At 68.2% G+C, this 25249-nt stretch overlaps 1 protein-coding gene across 1 annotated transcript in view; it reads left to right on the top strand.

Moving 5' to 3' along the window:
- Positions 1-23943, top strand: part of CROCC2 (ciliary rootlet coiled-coil, rootletin family member 2) — a 50943-nt gene extending 27000 nt beyond the window's left edge. The window contains exons 19-33 of the mRNA XM_055345771.1: positions 408-601; positions 3678-3805; positions 4185-4354; positions 4912-5088; positions 6818-6931; positions 8900-9043; positions 12187-12404; positions 12900-13059; positions 13727-13831; positions 13867-13893; positions 14602-14971; positions 15152-15333; positions 15680-15800; positions 16459-16592; positions 23608-23943. Of these exons, the coding sequence (XP_055201746.1) occupies positions 408-601; positions 3678-3805; positions 4185-4354; positions 4912-5088; positions 6818-6931; positions 8900-9043; positions 12187-12404; positions 12900-13059; positions 13727-13831; positions 13867-13893; positions 14602-14971; positions 15152-15333; positions 15680-15800; positions 16459-16592; positions 23608-23943 (2580 nt within the window). The remainder of the gene's footprint in view (positions 1-407; positions 602-3677; positions 3806-4184; positions 4355-4911; positions 5089-6817; positions 6932-8899; positions 9044-12186; positions 12405-12899; positions 13060-13726; positions 13832-13866; positions 13894-14601; positions 14972-15151; positions 15334-15679; positions 15801-16458; positions 16593-23607) is intronic.
- The last annotated feature ends 1306 nt before the right edge of the window (positions 23944-25249 follow it).

Here is a 25249-nt window from a genome sequence, read left to right as displayed (position 1 = left end):
CTTGGCAGCTCCCTGAGGCCTCGTACAGACCCCTGTGCTAGGTTCTGGCCACACTCGTGTGGTGCTCTTGATGGAAGTGTTTGTCTGCGACGCCTGGTCCTCTGCCCCCTCCTGCCATCGCTGGGTGATGTTTCCTGCCCCCTGGACGCCCGTGGCCCAGCCCTGGTCACCATCTGGGTCAACAGCGGGCTCTTCCCTGGGAATGCTCAGCTTCTCCATCGCGGCTACAGGAGCGGAGGCCCCTCTGCTGTGAAAACACCCACATGCACCTCTGAAGCCCCAGCGGTCTCCCGCCCACTCTCCTCCCCATCTCGTCCCCCGCGCCCTCTGCACAAAGTTGCTTCTTTTCTCTTGAGTGCCCCTCACCCTCCCACTCTCTGCCAGACTGTCCCGTCCCCCTCCCGTAGGTCACATGCAAGAAACAGGCGCTGGAGGAGCAGCTGGCCCAGAGCCTGCGGGACCAGGAGGCCCAGATGGACACTCTGCAGAGGGCCCTGCAGGAGAAGGAGGCTTTGTCTGAGGAGCGGACCCAGCTGCTGGCCAAACAGGCGGCCCTGGAGAGGCAGGTCCAGCTCACAGCTGCGGAGGCAGCCGACCTCAGGTACCCAGGGCCCCACCAGCAGGTCGTGTCCACGTGGCCTCCGCCCTGAAGAGCCTGGAGTGCGGCAGGGAGCGGGCACTCACTCAGCAACAGCAGAGCAATTCTGTCCACGTGGGAGAGAGGCTGGGAGTGAGGGGCAAACACAGAGCCCGGGTAGGAGGAGCATCTAGGAGTGAATCTGGTGAGACCCCGGGGATGGGCCTCCTGAGCAAGGTGGCCACGCTGGCCAGACAGCAGGGAATCAGAAACCCAGTTCAGACCAGCAGAAGGAAGACCTGGAATGTCTTGCTCATGGATCTAAGAAGTTCAGGGTACACATGGCTTCAGGCCAGGCTGGATCCAGGTGCTCCCACAGTGCTGTGGGAATCCTGCCTCTCCCTGCTCAGTGCTGCTTAACTCAGGGGGTTCTGTTTCCAGGCAGGCCCACGGCGAGAGGGGTGGTGCCCACTCCAGGCTCCCTCCTTCAGCAGACAGCCCTTCTCCCCGCAAAGTCCCCAAACTGAGCCACTTGATGTCCCTGAACCAATCCCGGGGGTTGCTGGGCTCAGGTTGGCAGGCTGGGGTCAGGTCCATCCCCGAAGCCAGGGGCAGTGCCAGCCCCGGGGAACCGGGTGGTCGAGGGCAGGGGCAGGATGAGTTTCAAAGACCGTCAGGTGCCACTTCCGGAGGACACGAAATAGGCACTTGTGGGTGAGAACAGGGGGTGCCTGTGGCCGTGGCCTGGTGAGCTGAGCTCATCCCGTGGCCTCCGTACCTTCCTGCCACCAATCTTGCGGGTTCCCTTGGGAACACCCAAGTATTTTTGTAGAAAAGATTTCCTCCTGGAACTCCGGAATCTGGGTCACGAGAACCCTTCGAGTCCCAGGTCCTTAAACATCCTCGCAGACAAACCTCTTTTGCAAATGAAAGCTGGCGGAGAGATTGGAGCAGGGGGTCCCTGCCTGCCCCCTCCCGGCCCCAGCGGTACCCGGATCCTGGGCAGAGGCCGGCCGGGGCCTCCGCAGCCCAGGATCCTCCCTCCAGCTGCAGCCCTGACGGCTGGGCCCGGGGCCTCTGCGCACAGCAGGCCTGTGGCCCACACAGAGCCACGTGCTCCTGAAACAACCCTTCACGGTGACCAGCCTGAGCTTCTGGCCCCAAGTCTGCTCGGGGCCTGCCCTGAACGCACGCACGCCTGGCGCACACGGCCCCTTGCACACACGTGTGTGTCTCTCCGGCTGGCTCGCTGGGGCCGGGGGCCTGAGCTCTAACGAGCTCCCGGGGCGTGCTGACAAGCGCCAGGTGCAGGAAGTCCTGCTGCAGCTCCCTGCTTCTCTGGGGGCGCTGGGCCGGGATCTGGGAGGAGATGGGTTCAAGGCACATGAGGGAGCGTTCCCCGCAGAGGGAGGGGGTCACGCAGATGGGGGGGTGGGGAGGGACGTGGGGTGCTGGCGAGGACAGGGAGGAGATGCCAGGTGGTGAGGTTTCCGGGCTCTGTGGGCATCAGGGAGCCCTCGAGGGCGTCTGTGTGCTGTACCCCCCGACAAGGTGGCAGCGGGGGGCAGGGAGCTGAGGGGTCCCACGGCCCAGGCGCTCCCTGGCCCGTCCGCGTGGGTGGGGCTTTGTGTGTGCCCCCCCCCCAGCACGCACGTGTTTGCGGGATACGCCCCGCGTTGTCCCCTTTGCCCCACATCACCCAGCACAGGCCCTGGCCCACGAACACTTAGAACAGGCCCCTCGGCTGCCTGGTGACTGGCGGCCGCTTGCCTGGCCTCGCACGACTGCTTCAAGCCCCTCCGTCCCCTCCGGAGAGGAGTGGCCGCCGGGAGCTGCGGGAGCTGCGCCGACCCAGGACTCCCCGCGCACGCGCGCCTGTGCGCACAGGCAGGCAGGGGCGTTTGCACGCCCGGGATCACGCGGCGGGCGGGCGGCTCCGGCACCTTGCTTCTCGGAGGCAAGAGGAGAGAGAAGAGAGCTTCCTCGTCCTCAGTGACAACCCACTGGCTGCGCCGCCCTTGCCAGCATTCTGCGCTTCAGCAGCCCCGAGGCCGAGCCCGGCACACGCGCTGCCTAGAGCTGCAGTGGGCGTCCTTGCACACGCCTCACGGGGCACGTGTATTTCTAAGGAACCGGCGTCTGGGAGTGGAATGGCTCGTTCCTAGATAAGCACTCTTTAAATTTTGAAATTTCCCAGCCTCCGCTCCACAAGGAAAATGGTCCTCACATCCTTGCTGACGTTGAATGTGACCATTACGTAAAGTTCTGTCGCTCTGATGCCGGGTCCCTCGAGCTCGTGGTGGTGATCGACTGTCCTAGGGCACTAGTCAGGTTGGGCAAGCTCTGGATGTTCATTGTCCCTTTGCGTTCTCTTTGTGAATAACCATCATTTTTCTCGTTTTTCTGTAGGATCAGCTGACTTTCTGTCATTGATTGGTAGGAGCTCTTTGCATATGGTGGATATTAACTCTTTGTCCGTCTAGTGCAGATTTTTTTCTTCCAGTCTGTCCCTTGTCTTTTCAGTTGGTTTATGCAAGCTTTCCTGCACAACCGTCACCTCGTCTTTAAGTGTATTTACATTGCTGGCCTCTTTATTTTTGGCTTTTGGTTTTTGTGTCTTGCTTAAGACGATCATATAATACCCTTTGTGTTTTCTTCCAACTATTTTTTTTTTTTTGAGAAAGAGAGAGAGCTCGCGTGCATGAGCTCAGGGGAGGGAGAGGGGCAGAGGGAGAGAGAGTCTCAAGCAGGCTCCATGCCCTGCTGGGCCCGACACGGGGCTCCGTCTCACGACCCTGGGATCATGACCTGAGCTAAAGTCAAGAGTCAGACACTTAACTGACGGCACCGCCCAGGCGCCCCTCGACTGTTCTTATAGTTCTGAGTTGTTTATCTGTTGTTTGTTTCGTTTAACTTAATCCACCCGAAAGGTCACTTTGTGCTGAGCCTGATTTGGTTTTGAGATCAAAAAATGAAGGAGATGTTCCGTTTATCTCCCGGTTTGCGAGCCGGGCCGCGCCCCACATCTAGCGACGGGCCCCGCACCGTCCCCCCCGCAGGCCTGCCCGGCTGACGGCCGCTGTCTGCTGACTCCCTGCAGGGCCGAGAGGGACTCTCTGGAGAGCACCCTGCTTGACACCCAGCGGCTGTCGGGGCAGCTCCAGGCAGAGCGTGAGCAGCTGGAGGGCGAGACCCAGAGCCTGCGGCTGGCTCGGCAGACCCTGCAAGGTGCCCTCGGAGGGCTGCACTTCCCCCCCCACCCCCCGCCCCGTGGAGCTCAGCCCCCGAAGGAGGGAGGCTCCCGGTGCTGGGCCCGGGCGCAAAGCTGGGCAGTGGCCACAGGCTGAGTGTGGTGGCCCCCTGCCTGGCCCCCGTGCTCCCTGTCGAGCCCAGCCGGCTGTGGGTGGGCCTGACCACGGGGAGTACAAGGTGACAACTCGGGACATTGCAGCGGGCCCGGGGCGCTTGTCCCCGCCGGCTCTGGCAGCGTCCTTGGAGCAGGTGTTGCTCCAGAGCGCCTGCCCTCTGCAGGGAGCTCGTGAGGGCCGCGAGGGGTTCCCACCGTAGCGCCGTGCGGCCAGTCCCTGATGCGCCTGTCACTCCGCAGTGGAAATGCAGCAGCTGAAAAGTGCCTGGGAGGTCCAGGAGACGAAGCTCCAGTGGGACGTGGGGCGGCTTCAGCGGCTAGTGGCCCAGCAGGAGCGGGAGGTGCAGCTGGCGCTGGAGAGCCAGGCACTGGCCCACCACGAGGACCTGGCGCGGCTCCAGAGGGACAAGGTTCGCTTCCATTGGGCCCCCGGCTGCCTGGGCACCTCCCAGGAGCCCACTGTGTCCCGTGAAACAGCAGACCTTGTGGTGGGGGGCCTGGGAGAGACCAGAAGAGAGAGGCGCCCCTGCCGTGCCGGGGCCGGGGCCAGGGGAGGCCTCCCCAGGGGTCGCGTGAGCAGCCCAGGGCCTGGTGCACGGGTGCTGCCTGGGTCCACTCAGACCCCCGCAGCAGAGGCCAGGCCTGGGGTTGGCTGACCTGCTGCAGTCTGCGGGCCGGGAGCACCCCCGCCGGAGCTATCCCACTGGCCACAGGCCCCCCCACTCTTGTTTGACACATCACACATGTTGTGAGTGTGGAGCTCGGGAGAGGTTTGGGAACCACTATGTGCGTGGGGTGGGGGGAGGGAGACCCAGCTCTTGCTTTGGTACGTAGCTGACTGGAGTGGACAACCCCAGGGACCCGTCCTGCCCTGCTGTCCCGTGAACCAGGTCTCACTTGGGACCCGCTGGCCTCATATGTCCTGACCCACGCAGCCTTCACCGCCTGTCCCTTTGCATCGGCCCAGGAGACGCTGAGTCTGTCTCTGACAGAGGAGAAGGAAGTGGCAGCTCGCCGGTTGGAAGAGGAGAAGAAGCTGGTAGCAAAGAATGCAGCCAAGAGGGAGGCTCTGAAGGAGGAAATTCAGACCCTGAAGCATGAGAGGGATGAGAGTCTCCTCCAGCTGGAACAGGAGATGCAGCAGGTGATGGGGGCTGTGAGGCAGCAGGGAACCCACACATCCACTCCTCACGTCAATCCTTCTCCCACCCAGCAAGAGGCCTATGAGGGCAACCTTTCCGGGTCACTGCTATTGCAGCTTTGGTCTTCCTCAGCAGTTCTGGTGGACAGAGATCCACCCGCCTAGTCATCCATCCAGCCACCCACTCATCCACCCATCCACCAATCCATCCACTCATCCATCCATCCATCCATCTATCCATCCACTCATCTATCCATCTATGCATCCACCCATCCATCCATATCCATCCATCCATCCATCCACTCATCTATCCATCCATCCACCCATCCATCCATCCATCCATCCACTCATCCATCCATCCATCCACTCATCCATCCATCCACTCATCCATCCATCCATCCACCCATCCATCCATCCACTCATCCATCCACCCATCCACCCATCCATCCATCCACCCATCCATCCATCCATCCATCCATCCATCTATCCATCCACTCATCTATCCATCTATCCATCCACTAATCCATCAACCCATCCATCATCCATCCATCCATCCATCCACTCATCCATCCACTCATCCACCCATCCATCCATCCACCCATCCATCCATCCATCCATCCATCCATCCATCCATCTATCCATCCACTCATCTATCCATCTATCCATCCACTAATCCATCAACCCATCCATCATCCATCCATCCATCCACCCACCCATCCATCCATCCATCCACTCATCCATCCATCCATCCACTCATCCATCCATCCATCCACTCATCCATCCACCCATCCACCCACCCATCCATCCATCCATCTATCCATCCACTCATCTATCCATCTATCCATCCACTAATCCATCAACCCATCCATCATCCATCCATCCATCCATCCACTCATCCATCCATCCACTCATCCATCCACCCATCCATCCACTCATCCATCCATCCACTCATCCATCCACCCATCCATCCACTCATCCATCCATCCATCCACTCGTCCATCCATCCATCCATCCACCCATCCATCCATCCACTCATCCATCCATCCATCCATCCATCCATCTGTCCATCCATCCACTCATCCATCCATCCACTCATCCATCCATCCATCCATCCACTCATCCATCCATCCATCCATCCATCCATCCATTTCTCCACCCACCAATCCATCCATGGACTTGACTGTCCCTCCACTCATTTGTCCACCATCCATCCCTTCACCTGAATATCCATCCATCTCCACACCCAGCCGTGCTCCTACATACGTGGCCATCTAGCCACATACCTCATTTTCCATTCACATACCTAACCATACACCTATCCATCAATTTGCTTAAACATCATCCAACCATCCACACACCCGACCATCATCGACACAGTCATAGGACCGTCCATGTCTGCAGCCAGTCCCTTGACCATCTGTTTATCCACTCACTTCAACATCCTTCCCACACCCTCAGCTGTCCCTCCATATCCACCATCCGTCCCTGTGTCTGATGACCCATCCCCCTGACCAGCCAGCCGGTGTGTGGAGACCTGGCTGAGTGGAGGCACGGAATTTGGGCCATGTCAGTGAGAAGGCCCACGGACCCCACTCGGGACAAGGGCTGCCTCTGGCTGATGTGGGATCAGGGACACAGCACGTCCTGGCGGGGGCTTTAGCACCCGGTTCTGGGGCAGCCTCTCCTTCAAGAGGCCCCTGGTCCTCACAAGCACCCCGCCCCCTGCTGCCAGGCCCTGTCGCTGAAAGAAGCAGAGAGGAGGCTGCTGGAGGAGGAGCTGTCCCGGGCCTTGCAGGAGCTGGAACAGGTGCGGCAGGAGGCCCAGAGCCGGCACGAGCGAGCCGAGGTGAGCCCTGGCGCCCAGGCCAGGCATGGAGCACCCGACCTGGCATTTGCACTGCCCAGCAGGCATGGCCAGGCCCCCAGATGCACCCCATTCCTGCCCAGTCCCAGGGACACAGCCCCCTGTCCTGCCCCCCGAGCCTGGACCCCCCCCAGGGACTGGCCAGGGCTCCTGCTGGGAGGAGACACTGTCTTAATGGGAAGGAGAGGCCCAGTGAGCCAAGCCGGGTGGGGGTGAGAGAGTCAGGCCCTGCTCCCCAGCAGCAGGCCCGGCCAGAGCGAGGCCGGAGCCAGGAGGGCCCGGGGCTGCAGGTGACCTGCAGCAGAGCCAAGCAGCGCCTGGGCCGGGGCCCCAAGACACCAGAGCGGCCCCGGGAGGAGGACGCCCCCGAATGTGCAGGAGGCGCCTGGGGGCCGCTCGTGGCCGCCAGAGGAGAAACCCAGGCCGGGAGGCCCGTGCTGTGCCGAGGCAGGCGGTCCCGGGGGTCCCGGCCGAGCCAGGACACAGGCTTCCCCGAGCCTTGAGGGTGGGGTGAGGCTGCCTGGGATGACCAGGGGGACGGGCAGCGGCCGCCAGGGCGCCGGTGGGGGCAGTGACCCTGGGGGTGCTGGGACTCCTCCCCGTGGCTGCACCCGCTGCTCCATCTGGTGCCCCCCATGTGGCCGACGGGGAGCAAGCCCCCCAGGTGCGGTGGCCGGAGCAAGGTGCGAGGAGGGCACAGGGAGCGGTCTGCGGGGGAGCAGCACCCCGGGGAGCTGGCGCTTCGCACACCCCAGCCTCCAGGGGGCTGCAGCCAGGCCAGGCCAGCACCCGTCCTCCTGCACCGCCTGTGTCCTTCCTGCTCCATTACCCCTGCGCTGGGTCCAGGGGACCTGTCCCCACCGCTCCCTGGTGCGTCCCCAGCCCCGAGGTCACAGGCTTCACTGCTCCACCGGTGCTGAAGTGGCCCAGTGAGCCAGCGATCGAGCGTGTGGACAGGACACAGGACGCCGGGCGGCGGGCCTCGAGGAGGGCAGCCCGGGGAGGGGCCGAGGCACGTCCCTGGGGCCCCGCGCGGCAGGACACGGGGTTGCCGTCAGGACTTGGCTGCCAGGGGGCCTCCGCACCCCCAGGGCTGCCTGACGTGGTCACTCTGAGCCGAGCTGCCCGCAGGGTCCAGGCGCCCACGCTGCTCTGTCCCACCCCAGGCCGGGGGCAGTGGGGCTGTGGGGGTGCCCTCCTCCTCCCATCCTCACCGAGCTGCCCCCTAGCAGCCCCCGCCGCCCTGGGAGCTGACGCCCAGCCTGCCCTGGCGCTGGCTCAGAGTCCCTGCTGGGCAGGGTGGCCTGCCAGCCGGGCGCTCCCTCGGCCACCTTGGTGTGAGGGTGCAGGTGACAAGCACTGGGGGGTGCGGGGAGAGGCCCACCCAGAAAGGCCTGCGGGTGACACAGAAAGCGGCCTGGCCGGTGGAGGGTCCCCACCGCCCCCACAGGGGCTCCCTGGGGGCCCCACCCAGCTGGCTGCCGGCGACGGCCGAGTGCAGGGCGGGGAGGTGCCCGCAGCATCCAGGCAGTGGGGCTGGTGGGTGCCCAAGGGACCCCGCACAGGGCCAGAGCGGGGGGCGGGGGTCCTGGCGAGGAAGCGGGGGGCCTCGGGTGCTGCCTTGCAGACAAGGAGAGCCGCCAGCATGGCTGCCCGGCCCAGGGCGCAGGGACCCCGCCTCCCGCCAGCGCCCCAGGCCTGCTGGACGGGGTCCCCCCGAAGGCTGAGGCCCCGCAGAGCAGACTCGAGTCCGGGGGACCGTGTGGCCACCTGAGTGTGGTGGCGGGGCCCACGGGGCCCCCATGTGCACTGGGACGTGGGCACGGGCCTGGCTGTGGCCCTAGCTCCCTGCTCAACCCCCACCGCCACGGCTTGGGCCCAGGGTCCGCCGGTCTGGCCCCCCATGCACCCCAGCAGCTCCCTGAGGCCACCGCCTGCCGCTCCCTCCAGGCCGCCGTGGGCGCCGCTGATGCGGAGCTGAAGACCCTGCAGGCCCAGTTTGAGGACGCGGTCGCTGCGCACCAGAGGGAGGCCGCGGCTCTGAGTGACAGTCTCCGGGAGGTGGCCGCAGAGCGAAGCGACACCAGGAGAGAAGTGAGGGGGTGCCGGGGGAAAGGGGGTGCCAGGGGAAGGGGGGGTGTTGGGGGGAAGATGGGGTGTTGGGGGAAGGGGTGCCGAGGGAAGAGGGGGTGTCAGGGGAGGAGGGGTGCAGGGGGAAGAGGGTGCTGGGGAAGAGGGGGTGCCGGGGGAAGAGGGCATGCACGGGAAAGAGGAGTGCAGGGGGGAAGAGAGGGTGCCCAGAGAGAAGTGAGTGGTGCTGGGTAAGAGGGGTGCCAGGGAGAAGAGGGGGTGCCAGGGGAAGAAGGGGTCCCCAGAGAGAAGTGAGGGTGCTGGGGGAGAGGAGGGAGGCCCACCCATCCGGCTGCCCCCACCATCCAGCTCCCCCCCCAGGAGGAGCCCCAGGGTGGTGGTGCTGGCCAGGCTGGGCCTGCGTAGCGTGAGGTGCGGGCCCCTGGGACGGGGCGCTGGGGTGGAGGCGCCGAAGGGTGGGGGTCCCATGGGATTTCCAGGGGTGGCCAAGAGTGGACCCGGCTAAGGCCCCGAGGTGGACACGGGGTCCCCAGGAGCCACGTGACAGTGTCCCGCGGGGGTGGGGGCAGGAGGGCCAGGCCGCGCAGCAGGCAGGCGACGGGGAGGTGTTTGTGAGGGGCTGTGACAGGGCCTGGGGAGCCCGGGGGGGGGGGGGGGGGCGGGGGGGGGCGGCGCCCAGGTGGGGCGTGAGGGCCCAGCCCCCAGGCTGCCCGGGCCCCGAGCCAAGGCGAGCGCTGCGGGAGCCCAGGGGAGAGCGAGGAGGGGGGCCCCCGGGGCAGCCCCAGCGGGGGGGGGGGGCACAGAGAGTGATTCAACATGACAGGCTGTTTACTTTGGCCCCCAAAGAGAAAGGTCTCCTTTCAACAGATTTCAAAGTCAGGCTGGTCAGCGACCACACGGGGAAGCAAAATGAGATTTTAAAACTAGGGGCTGCAGCGGGGGCTCCAGGAGAGGAGGGGGGGTGGCACGTTTGCTCTGGCGAGGTGGAGGTGAAGGAAGAAAGCGCGGGCCCCGGGAAGGTCAGGTTCCCAGCGAGGGGGCCCCTGGAAGGAGGAGACCTCCAGAAAGGGGGGGCTCAGAAAGGAGGGAGACCTCAGAAAGGAGGGAACCCCTAGAAAGGCGGGGACCCCCAGAAAGGAGGGTGCCCCTGGAAGGAGGAGAACCCCAGAAAGGAGGGTGCTCCTGGAAGGAGGGAATCCCCAGAAAGGAGGGGCCCCAGGAAGGGAGTGGGGGAGCAGGGGGCTGAGCGAGGAGGCAGGAGGAAGCCAGGGAGCCCAGCGCTGAAGAGCCTCCCAGGCGCCAGGCTGGCCCAGTTGCCATGGAAACCACAACGTTTTCACAGCCTTTAAACTGGAGGAAGGTCCAGGCTTCTCACAGCCCCGCCTGAGGTCCACACGCGTGTGCACGCAGGCACATGAGCACACCCCACGGTTCACACACGTGCACGCCCCTGACCATGTGCGCGGGATGCACACGCGTGCACTTGTGTGTGGACGCAACACCCGCAGGGGGCTCACCTGGGCGCTGCGGGGCGCACGCCATGTGCCAAGTCACACACGCAACTCCACACGCTCACGCGCACGCAGGTCATGCCTGTGCACAGGCTCACGCGTCCACGCCCGCGCACCAAGCACACACGTGCGCGCTCGCACTGGCGCCCAGGCCAGAGCCCGGAACCCCGCCCGTCCCCGGCTCCCCTCGGGCTGTGCGGAGCCCTGGAGCCGCCTCCCTGCAGGAGATTTCAAAAGACCCTGTTTATACAATTTCTAGTAAAGAAATAATTATTATAATCACATTAAGTGATTTGGCTGTAAAATTCCTGTAAAGAGGACGGCTGCTCTCCTGGGGCGCGGGGCCGGGGGGGGGGGGGGGGGGGCTCGGGCTTTGTTGTGCTTGTTTTCATCTCCGCCCTGGGAAATGGAAAGAGCCTCCTTTCTGCGGGGAGGGCCTCGCGCTGCTCCTTGACCCCGGCGGATTTTGCTGAGCTCTGCGGAAACTGCTCCCCACGGTCACGGCCCCCACATGCGGGGGGGGGGGCGAGGAGGGGCTCGGGCCCTTCCCAAACAGAACAACAAGAGCCGCGGGGGGACGCGGAGCCGGGCTGGCCGGGGGCCTGGACGCTGCCGCTGGAACGGCCAGCAGCGTGGGGTTGGCTCTTGGCAGACCAGCGCCTGACACTGCTCGGAATTCCTGTGGCTTCCCCTCCCGGCAAGGCCCTCTCCCCCGGGGCGGGGCGGCAGCCCCACGGAGGGCCCTCCAGAGGCAGGCGGGGTGGAGGTGCGGGGCGGGCGCCCCCAGGGCGGGGGACCGGGTGGGGCCCCCGACCCCGCGCCTGTGCTCCTCCGAACCCCAGAGTCGGATGCGTCCCATTCGGGGCCTGGAACGGGTCCGACGGGGACAGGGGCCGCGACTCACACCCACGGCCCCCACCCCTGGCCCGGCCTGCGGGGCCGAGCCTTGAGACCAGGGTGGATGTGGAGCCCGCCCACCGCGCCCCGGGGGCCCCTGCTGCTCCCCCCTTGGGTCAGGAGCACTGGACCCCGAGCACTCAGGAGACGTGAGAACCTGCTGCCCGAGCAGTTGCACGGCCTGGCCCACACTGGGCCTTCTGAGGGCCGTCGCCAGAGGCCCCCGCTCCCCACCGCCTCCTGTACGATGGGGACCGGGGCCCACGCGACTGGGTGTGCCCACCACCACGCAGGGGTCGGGAGCCCAGGCCACTGGCACCGCCAGGGTGGGCAGCGGCCCCAGTGCCGCATCGTCACGGACGCAGAGGGCAGGCACCAGGGGACAGCAGGCAGGGCAGGCCGTCAGGACCTGGGTGGGGACAGTGCACATGTGCGGGCAGAGCCATGACCCATGTGGTCCCCGCTGACCAGTGAGCAGGGCCCGGGGGAGCCAGGCCACACCAGGGGCCAGGAGGGTCGGAGTGTCTCCTCCCTGGGCCCCGGGACCAGCCCCCATGAAGCCTCAGTGGCATGAGGAGAGGTGACCCCCAGGTGGGCACGTCCAGGTTAGCTGCTTCTCCTCCAAGTACTTGGGGACACAGGGCGAGGGGCTACCTCGGTGCTGCGGACCAGAGCCGGGGCAGCTCCACGCCCCTGACCCTGGCCCGGCGGCCGCACAGCCACCTGCTCCTCCCCCAGGCCGAGCGGCTGCAGGCCCAGCTGGACGAGGCCCGGGAGGCGCTGGCCGTGCTGCGCCGGGAGCTGCAGGGCCGCGAGGAGAGCGGCGAGGGGCTCCGCAGGGAGGCCCTGGAGGCCCGGCGGGCGCTGGCGGACGAGGCCCGTGAGAAGGACGTGCTGCGGCGCTCCAACGCTGAGCTGCGGGCCGCCATCCGCAGGGCTGAGCAGGACCGGGCCAGGTAACGGCGCGGGGCCCGGTCAGGGAGCCCGCCCAGCGCAGGGGCGCAGCCCAGGGACGAAGCCCGCGGACACGGGGGTTCCTCCGACGAGGGCCGGATGGTGGGGCGGGCTCAGCTGCCCGTCGGGCGCCCACACGGGCGGGAAGGTGGGATCCCAACAGGGGCAGCCCTGCCCTCAGCGATTGCCCATCTCGCAGGCCAGACGGTCCCGAGTGGCCAGCAGGGCACGGCCGAGGGCCGGGGAGCAGAGGAGGCGGGGCCTGGTCCAGGGCCTGGGGGGGCCCATGGGGGGACGGCGAGGCGAGAACGGCCGCCCTCACGGGGTGGGGGGCACAGGTGCCAGGCTGCGCTGGACGTGCGTCTCCGGGTGTGTGGCTGCAGAGACAAGGCAGGGGGAGGGCCCTGAGGGGCACGGCCAGCTCGGCTCCGGGCCTCGGGAGACAGAGCCCGGGCGGCGGGCGGCACGGGCTGGGCCCACCGGGACGCTCTGCTCAGCTTTCAGAGGGCCAAGGAAGAAGGGGAGCAGAAGCTGCTGGTGCTGGAGGAGGCCCGGGCCGCGGCGCAGAAGGAGGCCTGGGAGCTGCGGGCCAGTCTGAGGGAGGTGGAGCGGGCCGGGGCCGACGCCCGCCGGGGGCTCCAGGAGCTGGGCAGGCAGGTGAGGGCAGCCACCGGGCCCGGCCCGCGGGACGTCGCCCCCACCCCGGGGCCCCCGGGCCGCAGCGAGGGGCTCGGGACAAGGCCGTGCTGCTGTGCCCCTGGAACACTGTCCCCACACGGCCACCCCGGGGCCCGAGGACGGCGGCACCGCTTGCCAGTCTGCCTGCCACTCGGGCTGCATGCCGAGGTCCCTGAGGTCCCTGGGGTGCAGACCCCATTCAGAGGCGGGGCCCGACGCCCCTGGACTCTGGGGGACCTTTCCAGGTGTCCACAGCCATGTCCAGGGCTCGTGGACGCCTGCGGAGGCTCCCATTGTCCTGTGCACCCCGGAGCAGCCGTCTCCCGCACCTCCCTCCTGCCCCACGGCCTCCCGTGAGGAAGGTTCTAGCACCGTCCCTCTCAGAGGAGGCCACGGAGGCACAGAGCTGTGCGGGGGACCAGGTCCCCGTGAGCCAGAGCCCCCAGGAGCCCAGAGCAGCGCCCCGCCGCCCCGGCCCGCTGCTGCCCTCGAGCAGTCAGCTCCGGGGTGGTCTCAGGGCACCCCCACCTCCTGCGCCCTGCGTGCAGCCACCGCCCACTCGGAGGGCTCCCTCCCTGGGACACGTGAGCTGAGGCTGGGGTCAGGGGGCCCCCGGCCACCCCATCCGTGCCGCCCACCGTCACAGGTGAACATGCTGGAGGCTGAGAACCGGAGGAAGAGCCAAGAGGTGAGCCAGCTGCAGGCCCGGGGCGCCCAGGACGCTGAACGGCAGCAGCAGAGCCAGCGGGAGGTACAGCAGCGGCAGAGGCTGGCGCCGAGGCCCAGGCGGCCCACGAGGGCACCCGGGGGGAGGCGGGGGGCGGAGCGGCCCGGAGGAGGCCCCAGCCTGCCAGAGGGGTGTCGGTCCCAGGCGAGGCCGGGACCAGGGGTGCACGGCAGATGGGGCGGCCTGAGGGGAAGGACAGGAAGGGCTGCTGCGGACAGACGGACAGACGGTGGGGTCAGGGAGGGCCCTCGGCGCCTCGGCCGGGCCGCCGGGAGGAGAGGGGAGGGAGGACGGGGGGGCTGCAGTGAAGCAGGACGGAGAGCGGCCTGGGCCCGGCGAGGCAGGGGAGCGGCCACCCAGGGCCCCGCGTGTGCAGGGAGGCCGCGGGGCAGCCAGCAGCGATCACCCACCGCGCCGGCCGCAGAAGCCCGTGGTGGTGTGCGGGGCACCCTGAGGCTCCTGGCCCCAGGCTCAGGGTGACGCCGGCCCTGCCCTCGCTACCGCAGGCCCCAGGACGGAGCTGGCCAGAGGGGACCCCTGGAGGGCCCCGGCAGGGACAGCCTAGGGTCACGGCTCCACCCGGCCCCGGGCTCCCTCGTGCCTCCGCTGCCCGCCAGGATGTGCTCCGGGGCCCGAGGGGTCCTTGCCCGCCTGGGCTCAGGGGTCCCCGTGGCCAAACACGGACTGGGAGGCGGCTCCGAGGTCCCCCGGGGCCGAGACGTGCCGAGGACGGGGCGCGGGGCCGGGCGCAGGGCTGAGGCGGGCGGCTGAGGGGGGCTTCCCGTGCCCCGCAGGTCCTGAGGCTGCGGCAGGAGCTGGCAGAGGTGGAGGCCGGCGCCGAGGCCCAGAAGCAGCAGCTGGAGGAGCGTCTGCGCCAGAGCCGCGGGGTCGAGCGGAGCCTCCGGGCTGAGCTGCGCTCGGTGTCCGGGAGGCTGCGGCAGGCCAGCGGCGCGGCGGAGGGTCTGCAGGCTCGCCTGGACGAGGCCCGCGGCCGGCTGGGCGGCCTGGAGCAGGAGCTGGCCCAGGCGGAGGCTGCCCGGCGGGACTCGGAGGGCCACCTGCGCCGGCTCTGGTCCACGCTCCGCTGCGGCCTGGGGCTCCAGGGACACGGCCCCCCAGGCTCCCCGAGCCGCCCGGCCTCCCGGGGAAAGGTCAGTGTCCTCGGTGGTGCAGGGGCTCCTGTCCAGGCTCCACGGCCCACCTGGGGCACACGGCGAGGGGGCTGGTTCCCCGGGCTCCCCCGGGCTCCCTGCAGGTGGGGACAAGCAGAGAGCCGGGGGCCGGGACACCTGCGTGTGTGTCACCAAGTCCCCGCCACGTCCCCCCGCCGTCACTGTCCCGCAGGCTCAGACAGCAGCCCGGGCCGCTCCCCGCGGCACAGGGCCAGCTCCCCCAGCCGGGCCGGCTCACCTCCCCGAGGGCCCTCGCCTGCACCCGGGGACCACAGCCCGGCGGTGGACGTGGCCTCCGTGCGAGACGCCCTGAGGGACTTTGTGCAGAGGCTGCGGGATGCCCAGAGGGAGCGGGTAAGGGAGTGGACAGGACACGGCGGGCGGCTCCCGTCGGCCGGCCAGCCCAGGCGTGCTGGAGACCCTGGCAGGGCCTGCGGGTCACGGGCACCTAGGTGTCAGACTGGCCTTTGGGTGGCATGACACATAGCAGTGAACCCCACCGTCCCTCCAAACTGGACCGGAAGACCAGGGGGCCCAGGGGCCTCTCTTCCTCCAGGGGGTGGCAGAGGCCCTGGCGCCAGGCACCGTCGGACATCCCCTGGGGTCCATGTCAGCCGCCAGAGCCCCCTAAGCCTCCAGCCCGACGCCCCGGCCCTCCACCCCCGCCAGGCTGCCCCCTGACCTGGGTCCTTCCACCCAGGACGACTGGCACCTCCAGGTGCTGAGCCTGAGCCGCCAGCTGAGAGAGGCCGAGAGCGCGCGCGCCCAGGCCCAGAGCCACGCGGGGCAGCTGCAGACGGCGCTGGCAGAGGCGGAGGAAGGTGACCTCCCGTCTCTCCCGCCCCCGAGGGGCGTGGTGGGGGGTGCTCGGCCACCTCCCCAGGGCCCCCGAGGGCCTCACCCCTGCCTGCCGCGAGTGCCGGGTCCTGGGAACTGCTCGGGCTCGGGCGGCAGCGGCGGCGGGCTGGGGGCTTCCTGAGCAGTGGCTTCCGCATCACAAGGGAGTGAAGCCCAGGGACCCTGCGGGGCCCCAGGCCCTGCTGCCACCCGGGCCGCCCTCACTTCCTACCTTGGGGCCTTTGCGCTGGCTGTGCAGGCCTCCTGGGACCCTCCTCCACAGACAGTCATGAGGCCGGTGGCCCCTGTCGCCTCACAGAGCGCCCCTGCCCTGCTGGCCACCCCCACGGCATTCCTGCCCCCCTCCCCCTGTTGGCCGGTCTGCCCGGGAGGGTGGGTCTGGGGCCGCGCACAGTCCCGAAGGAGGAATATCTGTGGAAGGAAACAAGGTGGGAGAGAAGGAGAAGCAGGCGGAGGGAGCCAGGACCCCAGCCCCAGCCCCAGCGCCAGGGATCCTTGAGGTTCAAGTGGGAGGGGCAGGGATTGTCGGGGGGCCTCTGCAGCCCCAGCGTCTAGGTGTCGACACCGAGCCTGTTCCCCGGCCTGAGCTCGGGAGCCACGCAAGCCCCTGTTTGTCCGCAGCCTGGCGCCAGGCGGAGGGTGAGACGCGCACTGCCCAGGCGGCCCGCGCCCTGCAGGAGGAGGCGCTGCACAGGCTGGACGCGGAGCACCTGGCGAGCAGGCGGGCGGCAGGCCGGGAGAGGCGGAGGTTCCAGGTGGGGCTTGCGGGGTGAGGACCTGGGGACAGGGCGGGGAACGAGGAGGACAGCTGTGGAGGCAGAGCAGGTAACATGGCCTCCAGGGACAGGGTGCCCACAGGGCGCATAGGGGTGTCCGGGTAGGGCTGTCCCAGGGTGCTTCCCTGGAGGGCTGTCCCGAGGGTGCTCCTCTGGAGGGCTGTCCGGGGGTGCTCCCGGGTGGAGCAGCTGGGGGTGCTCCCCACTGATCTGCAGGCTGGGCACTGGGTCCAGGGCAGTGAGGGCCTCAGGCAGGGGTGACCCCTGGCCTCCCCGGGCCGTCCACCCTTCTGTGGTCACACGTGGGCCTCGGTGACATGGGTCCAGCCCCGGAGCCCCCGTGGGGTCACGTCGATGGTGAGCAGGACCAGTTTACTGTGTACCCAGACACGGACAGAGATTACACAGGACCAGTTTGGGTAAATGTCCCCACATACACACCTGTGCTGTGATGGTGGCCTCCGGTCCCTTTCAAGTGAGGAGGCTGGGCCGGTGGAGGCGGCCGCCTGGACGGGGCACCCAGCAGCCCTGGGGTGGGCTGGGATGGGGAGCAGCCGGGTCTGGGCAGCTGAAGCTGCCAGGCTGCCATTTCCAGAAAGTTCTCGGAGGCCCTGGAGGCATGGGGATCAGCAGGCCAGGGGGGAGCACAGGCCCCCCAGAGGCGTGTCGGGGAATCGGGGTCCCCAGCCCCACCCCGGAAAGATGGTGGGAGCAGCGGAGCAGGGGGCTGAGCGGCCTGGCGCTGCGGGGTGGGAGAGGGGCAGGGAAGCCCCGGGAGCCCGGCCGCCGGGAGACGCGGGGGACGCCTGGGCCCGGGCCGGAAGGCCGGACAACCCAGCGCGGGGCCCAGCAGATGTGGCTCCGAGAAGCCGGGCAGGTGGCGGGGTGACCCCGACGTCTACGCAGTCGCCCCGCGGATCCGTGCAGCAGGCGCCCCGCGCTGGGTCGTCCCCCGAGCTCGGCATCCCTAGAGTGACGCTGGATTTGCGTTAGGATGCGGGGCCGCACGTGCTGCCGTCTCCAAGCGTCCGGGTCCTCGCGTTTCCGTGGCGTGTCCTTCAGAATCTGAAGTTTCTCGGGCCCTGCGACCTTCCGCAGCTGCCACCGCGTGTCCCCAAGTGCAGCCGCCCCCCCCCCCCCCCCCGCTCCATCCCCATCCCACCTCGAGTCTCTGCCTTTTCCGAGGGAATTTATCCCCCTTACGAGCTGTGCGGTCACCTCCGGGCTCCGGTTTGCTCCGCTTGCTGACTGGAGGCCTGAGGCTTCCTCGTGGCTTCCATTCCGTCCCTCTATTTTAGGGTCGTTTGCTCTCCCTCCCCCTCCACGGGGGCGGGCAGCACGCGTGACCGCGAGCGTGGGGCTGCACCGTGCTCAGGGGACCCCTTCTCGCAGCCCTCCCCCCGCGCCCATGTCCCCTCCGCCCTGCCCCGTCCAGGCTGCGCCGCCTGCACCTTTCTCCTAAGTGCCCCGGTGGGGGTCCCTGCAGGGCCTGCCCCCGAATTTGAACCCCGCCCCCCGTGGGCACACCCCGGGGCTTTATACTGCACGCACTGATGGCGCTCCCCTCAGTGAGCCCCAGCCCTGCAGGCAGCGGCCCCGCGGGGTCCGGGGGGCAGTGGGGTTCCAGGTCTCCCGCCCCTGCCCGGGCTTCTCGTCGGCTCTCACCAGGCTGCCGCGGCAGCAGGACCCTCACGCGGACCCTCACGCACCGCTGTCCCCCTGCCGGCAGCCCGGGAGCCTCGGGGGGTTCATCCAGCCCACCTGGATAACCTGGGGCAGTGGCCCTAATTACACCTGCAAGGTGCCCGGGTGTCTCGGGCAGTCCTGGGGCCGCCCCCCCCCGGGCCCCCACCCTCTGGGCGGCCCGTGTCTACCTAGATTCCCCCGTGGTGGCCCCGTGACCTCATCCTCAGACGGGCTCAGGGAAGGCGAGGGGGTTGTGGGTTGAGTTGTTCCCCCCACGGGGGAGGCCAGACGGGTGTCTCCTCTGCGACTGTACCTGGGCCTGCAGCCCCGTCTGCTCGCGGAACCGAATCTGTCTTGAGCCGATGCTCCTCATTTCCACGTGAAAACGCCCCTTCTCCCCGCACTTCCCAACCCTTTGTCCTGAGCTTCGGGCAGCCCAGCCCTGCCCTCCGGTCGCCCGTCCTCCTTGCCCCGCGGTCTCCCGCCTTCTCGCCGCTCCGTCCAGGGCCACGCGTCATCGAATCCCCGACTCCAAGCCGGGTCGGTCCTCGCGTCCCCAGTCTCGGTTGTTCCCGCTGCGGCTCCCCGCCCCGGGGCCCCTTCCTGAGCGGGCGCGGAGCAGCTTCTGACACCTGTTCCCACGTCGCGCAACCACTCCGTTCTCTCCCCATTCGAGACCCTCAGATCTGATCCCGGGTCGACTGCCTCTTGCGCCACCGCTGGCTGTGACTGTCGGGATCTCTCTCCTCTGCTCGGCCTCAAAGAAGGGGGTCTGGTCTTGCTTGGAGCCGGGAGTGGAGAGGACCCCTTGGGGCTTCACATGTCCCTGTCCAGATGCTTCCAGCTGGAACTGAAAGACAGAAAGGGGAGCCCTGGGGACCGTGGGGACCGTGGGGGCTGTGGGAGTCGTGGGGACTGTGGGGACTGTGGGGACCGTGGGGGCTATAGGGACCCTGGGGGTCATGGGGGTCATGGGGGCCATAGGGGCTGTAGGGATCCTGGGGGCTGTGGGGACCCTGAGGGCCGTGGGGACCCTGGGGGTCATGGGGGTCACGGGGGTCATGCGGGCCGTGGGGGCCCCGCAGGGCAGCGGAGGCGGCAGGGAGCGACCCGAGCTCTCCTGTCCTCCGCGGGGAGGGCGCAGGCTCCGTCCTCGGGCGGCTGAGCTGCGTGGCGCCCCCTCCTCGTGTGCGGCACCTGCCTGCGGGGCCGCTGGGGCTCCGTGAGGTGCCGGAGTCCCTTACCCCCTGCAGCCCCGGCTGCGTCAGTGCCCCTGGGGCCCCACACCCGGGGACGCTGGTCACACCTCGCCACCCGTGCTGAGCCCACATTCCCCGGGACTCGGAATCGGCCGCCAGTGGGCAAGCGCGGGTGCTCAGATCTATGGGCAGCGCGTCCAGCCGCGGCGAGAATTCTGGTACTTCCGTCCTGCGGCCGCGGGTCCATCTGCCTCCGTGTCGTGCGAACCCCCCGAGTCTCTGGTCTCCAGCCTGAGGACGGTTTTCCCGATTTCTGTGCCCTGGGGCATGGAGGTGGGTGCCTGGGAGGGGCACCCCGACGCACGGCAGGCCCCGAGGGCCCAGGGCCAGCCTCCCCGCGCCCAGGTCAGGCGCCGGCCCCCCCGCGCAGGCTGACCCGGGTCTGTGGGGACACAAGCGCTTTCACTTTCGTGCGCCGGGTTCTCCCCCCGTTTCACGTGAACCGTTGAATGCGTTTGTCAAGAGAAACTTAATTAAAAACATATTTTTCTAATTAAATGGTAGGCTGTGCTATGCAAACAGTGAGATTCTTGTTCGAGGGCAAATCCCTCCCTGTTTCCAGGGCCCCCTGGGAATCCGGAGGATCAACAACGCGGAAAGGGCCCGGACGTCAGGACACGCGCCCCACACCCCTCGGGGTCCTGCGGGCAGCGGGCAGCGGGCAGCGGGCGGCCCGGAGCGAGGGGGCGCGGGCCCACAGCCGGAGGGGCGGCGGGCGGTCAGGGCCAGGCCACGGCCCCGGGCGAGAGGGGCCCGCCCGTGGACACCGCCTCCCGCCGGTTGCCAGGCTTGCCTCCCCGCCGTGGGCAGCCGGCAGCTGGGCCCTCCGTCCTGCACGGTTAGAGGCATCGCCGGGGCCGCCCCGCCGCGCGTTTCCGTCGCGCCTGTCGTCCCACCTGTGGTTGGAACCGTTTTCTTCTTGAGACCCTCTCTTCTTCCCGCCCGGGGCCCTACCTGGTCTCGGCGCTGCAGATCTGTCGCTTTCTCTGAGCCCGACCTGACAACAATTCGCCTGGTTTATTGGTCTTTTCAAAGAACCAGCTTTATCTCTCCCGGCGTCTTCGCCCACGATGACTCCTTTCGGGTTATATTAATATCCTCCTTTGTTGTTGTTGTGATTTCCCTTATTCCTTTTTTTTTTTTAAAAAGATTCCTTTTATTCATTTTTCAGAGCGAGCGGGCTCGAGCAGGGGGGGCAGAGGCAGAGGGAGAAGCAGGCCCCCCGCGGTCACGGCCTGAGCCACCGGGCTCCCGCCCTTGTTTCTTAAACTGAACAAGCCACGGATTTACGTCCGGGCGTCCTCTCTCAATAGAGGGCTCGGTGTGACCCCATTTTCCCTACTGGGGGTTCGGTGTGTGCACCACGGATTTCCGACGTGAATTTTTTTTTTTTTTACCAGTTTTCGAGGACTTTCGGTTTTTCTTTCCTAACACGAGGGTCACTGAGAAGAACGGCGACCGGTTTGTGCCTCTCCGGTTGCCGCATCCAGTCTTAGTGGGGACGGGGTGAGGCTCGGGGACAGTCAGGACCTTCCGAGCAGCTTCCGGGGGGATGTGTCTATGCTCCTGGCTCCTCGCAGGTTGGTTGTTGGTTGCTGGGCTCTCCCGTTTGGGTTTCGTCTATTTTTAATGGACTGTGTGGAGGGAAACGGGCAAGCTGGTTGCCGAGTCTACAGAGAAGGAGGCGTTTGAGCCTTTAGCGGGAATTTTGAAAAGCAGCAGCGAGGCTGATGATAAGGCGAGCACGGCCGAAGGGGGCGCTGGGGCGAGTGGACGCGAGCGGCCTGCGAGGGTCTGGGTGAGCCCCGACCCCGGGCTCCCGGCCGAGCTCCGGGTCCCCGACGTCTGAGCGCTGCCCACTGGGGTCTCTCTCGGGACCGGCCCGAGGCCCCCGGAGGGCAGGCCCCGCGTGGGGCTGGAGTTGGCGCCTTCCCGCCGCCACGTGGACCCGCAGGCGAACCGGGTGTGCGAGGCCGACTGGCCCAGCCCACGCCTCGCACGGCCTCCGGGCTCCGAACCGTGGCGACGCAAAGAAGGACACTAACTCGGAGGCGCACCGGGTGACGCTGGCAGAGGGCGCGCGGCCGATGATGCCGGTTAATCTGAATTCCGTAAAAGCTGAGTCATTACGAGAGGAGCCTAATGCTTCACATAAGTGGCCTGGGCCTCTTTAAAATACCATGAAATATTTAAGCCATATTTGAAGGAAACCTCTGCTTTTCTCCTGGAGATGTGCACAAACAGAAAATGGTGGTTTCCGAACTTGCAGGGAAGGGCGAGACCTTGCGGCTTTTGTCCCCACTGCCCGCTTCTAAAGTCCGAGAGCACCAGACGAGGAAGCCCGTCCTGGCTCTGCCCACCGGCCCCTCGTCAGGGGCTCAGTCCTCTCCCTGCTCCGAAGTGGCCTCCCCCATCGGCGGGGCCCCGTGCACCCCAGCATTTGTCACGGCCGAGTGACAGACGGACGGGACACCACTGCTGCGAATGCTGTGCTTCTGGTCTGGATGGGCCCCCGAGGGCTGGAACCCGTGTGGTCATCGGGGGAACCCATGGCTTCGGGCCTCCCTCTTGCACCCTCCCCACCCCTCCCGCAGCCCGGCTCTTGGGAAGAGCCGCCCTCCCCCCGCCCCAGATGTGCAAACTTCATCAGCAGCACTTGTCACATCCAGAGGGTCCCTTTGGGGTCTGGGTGTGCCGGCCTCTTGGGGCACTGCACGGAGGGGTCAGCCCTCGGCCAGCCTTCGGTCCTCCTGGGCAGCCGCCTCGTCCTCTGCCCTCTGCTGTAGCATCCACTGGGCCGGGACCTGTCTCTCCCTCCGCCCTGGCCATTGGAGGCTCTGTGACACTGTCCCCCACATCCAGCCCCTCAAGACGGAACTCTGGGCCTGCGCCCCCCTGCCCACCCTCCTGTCTCGGTCAGCGGGTCCTGGACCACCCAGCGGGGAGGCCACCACCAGCTCCCCGGCCCCCACACGGCCCCCCAGGGTGTCTCCAAATTCCCACTCGTGTTCTTCCACTTTGCCCGCTTGAGCCCGAGCTACCACGGGCTCCAGGGGGGACACCCCAGGACCCCCCCCCAGCACCCCAGCTCCGCCTTCCCACTCAGCCATCTAAGCACCAGCAGGTGTGATCCCTGGTTTTCCAGGAAGACACTGGCCACTTCCCACCAAACGCTCAGGGGCAGGGCTGCGAGTTCCTAGGTGGACTCTTGCGGGCTTGTGTGTGCGTGTTTGCTCATCAGACTTCCCCAGGCCCACGGTGTGCGCTCCAGGACCCAGGGGACCCAGCAGGCGCCGTCGTCCTGGGGGGGGGGGTCAGAGCCCGGGGTGACAGGGAGGACGGCCCCAGGGCCGAGAGGACAGGGGGCAGCACCCTGAGCAAGGAGCCGCTAGAGGCTGGAGAGTGAGCAGGGCAGGGGCTCAGAGGAGGTGGCGGCCGAGAGCCACTGCAGCCCCAGGGCGATGAAACGGCACAATTCAACACGCAGACTGGGGCGAGCGGTCGGGCCACCCGAGGAGCATGCCTGGGGACAGGAAAGGGAGGGCCGCGGGTGGCCGAGCCATGGACCACGGCTGCGGCAGGCCGAAGCAACAGGGCCAAGGACGGTCAGGGGTGGGTGCGCGGGTGCGGGGGGAGGAGGGCCCGCGCCGCTTGAGCCTGGGGTGTGCGGGTGCCCGTCGGGCAGGGAGCAGTGTCCTGGGACGCAGGCTGCTGGGCCCACGGCGGAGGGACGTGCCGGGCAGGGGCACGGGTGGTGGACCTCAGAGGCAGCAGCTCGGGAGAGCCGCGCGGGCCTGAGCTCTACAGGCTCGGACGCTTGGGGGACGGGCCGCTCCGGCTCATCCCAGGGGGACGGAGGCAGCGCGGCCAGCGCAGAGCCCCAGGCGGAGCCCCTCGGGGTCCTGCACCCCAGCGCCTGCCCACCGCGGCCACACCCTAAGCCGCGAGACCAGCGCCCGCAGGCCCGTCGCGGTCCGAGCGCCGCGGCGCCCCCTGCCCCCGGCACCCCCAGGCCGTGTTCCCAGGAGACCCCACGTCTTCCTCCCTAGGAGCGACTGGACGCGCTGCACAGGGCGCTGGGTGAGAGCCGGAGGCACAGCCAGGGCCGGGCCCGGCGCTGGAAGGGGCCGCAGGAGCAGGCGGCCCGGCGGGAGGGCGCGCGGAGCCCTGGCGGCAGGGGAGGGGGGGGAGGGGCGCCCCCGGCGGCCGGGCAGGTGTTCGCACCTGGAGCCTCCCAGACGCCATCCGACCGCCAGCGGACCGACGGGGAAACTGAGGCGGGAGGGAGCCCGACACCCTACGACACGGGGTCGGCTGTGGACACGCAGCCCAGCGGGGAGAGCCTGGAGGCCCCCGGCAGCCGCCTCCCCTCGGCGGGGCGGTGAGCGCGGGCAGGGGAGCAGGCGCCGAGCGCGGGCGGGCCGGCCTGCAGGGGGAGCTCAAGGGGCTGCACGCGCGGGGGGCGGGGGCGGGGGCTACGGGGGCGGGGCCTCGGTTGCAGGGGCGGGGCAAGGGGCGTGGTCACAGGTACGGGGGGGGAGGGCGGGGCGGTGGCTGTAGGGGGCGGGCCCGCGGCTGCGGAGGCGGGGAAGGGGCGGGGCCTCTGCTGCGTGGGCGGGGAGGGGGGCGTGGTCAGTGTTGCAGGGGCGGGAAGGGGCGTGGTCACCACCGCAGGGGCGGGGCCTCTGTTGCAGGGGCGGGGCCGCGGCTGAAGGGGGCGGTTGGGGCCCCGGACCGGCTGCATCCCATGGGGGTCGACCTGCGAGCTGCGGGTGGCAGGAGGGGGGGCAGCTCTGCACCCGCCCGGCCCTCTCCAAGCCCAGGGCCGCCGGCCCAGGTGGGGGACCCTACAGACACCCGCTCCCTTTGCTGTCCTTGGGGGGGGCACCACAGGTCACAGCAAAGGCCCAGCTCTGTCCCCAGTGTGTGAGCCACAGCCCCCAGGGACTGGGTGGCCTGGCACCCGCCTACCCCTGGAGCCCCGGATCCTCTGGCTGGAGATGCCCGCGGCTCAGGGAGTGCCCCCCACACTGGACCAGGCGACAGGGTAGCTCAGGGGGGCACAGTCGCCAAGGGGGAGCCGGGCTTCCACCCCAGAGGTCTCCACAGCGGGCAGGAGCGAGACCCGGAGGCCGGCAGCGACCGGGGGGCCAGGGCAGGGCAGTGAGCCGCCCGGACACATAGGGAAAGGCATGAGGCCCAGGGGCAGGGCCCAGCCCAGGCGCCCACCGGCCAGTGACTCACAGGGCACACTCCCCAGGTGTGAGTGGATGTGGTCTCCGCGGAGGAAACACGCCAAAGTGAAGCTGCCTGGGTTGAACTCGGGGTGGGGCGGCCAGAGCATCTTCTGGGGCCCAGAGAAGGGAAAAGGGCCCCTGGAGCAGGCCCCACGCCCACTTAGGGCTCTGTGGGCCCAGCGGCGGGAGTCTGCGGGCAGCGGGGCCTCCCCGCAAACTGCCCCGCGGGCCGCTCCCTGGTCCCGGATGTGCCGCCTGAGCCCTGCAGGAACAGGGAGGGGACTGGGTGTGTGGCAGGCGCCAGCCAGGCTGTGGGCACGCGGTTCCGGCGGGACGCGGACTCGAGCAGGGAATATGGGGGAATCGGGCAACAGGGCAGTTTGGGGGCAGCCTTTGCTGGGCTTGTGACCCAGCGTCCGAGGCACCTGACCCTTCCAGCTCAGTGACCCCCTTA

The sequence above is a fragment of the Nyctereutes procyonoides genome, unplaced genomic scaffold, assembly GCF_905146905.1.
Source record: "Nyctereutes procyonoides isolate TBG_1078 unplaced genomic scaffold, NYPRO_anot_genome, whole genome shotgun sequence".
Taxonomy (NCBI): Eukaryota; Metazoa; Chordata; class Mammalia; order Carnivora; family Canidae; genus Nyctereutes; species Nyctereutes procyonoides.
The sequence above is the reverse complement of the archived record's forward strand: the minus strand, read 5'-3'. Positions and strand labels throughout refer to the sequence as shown.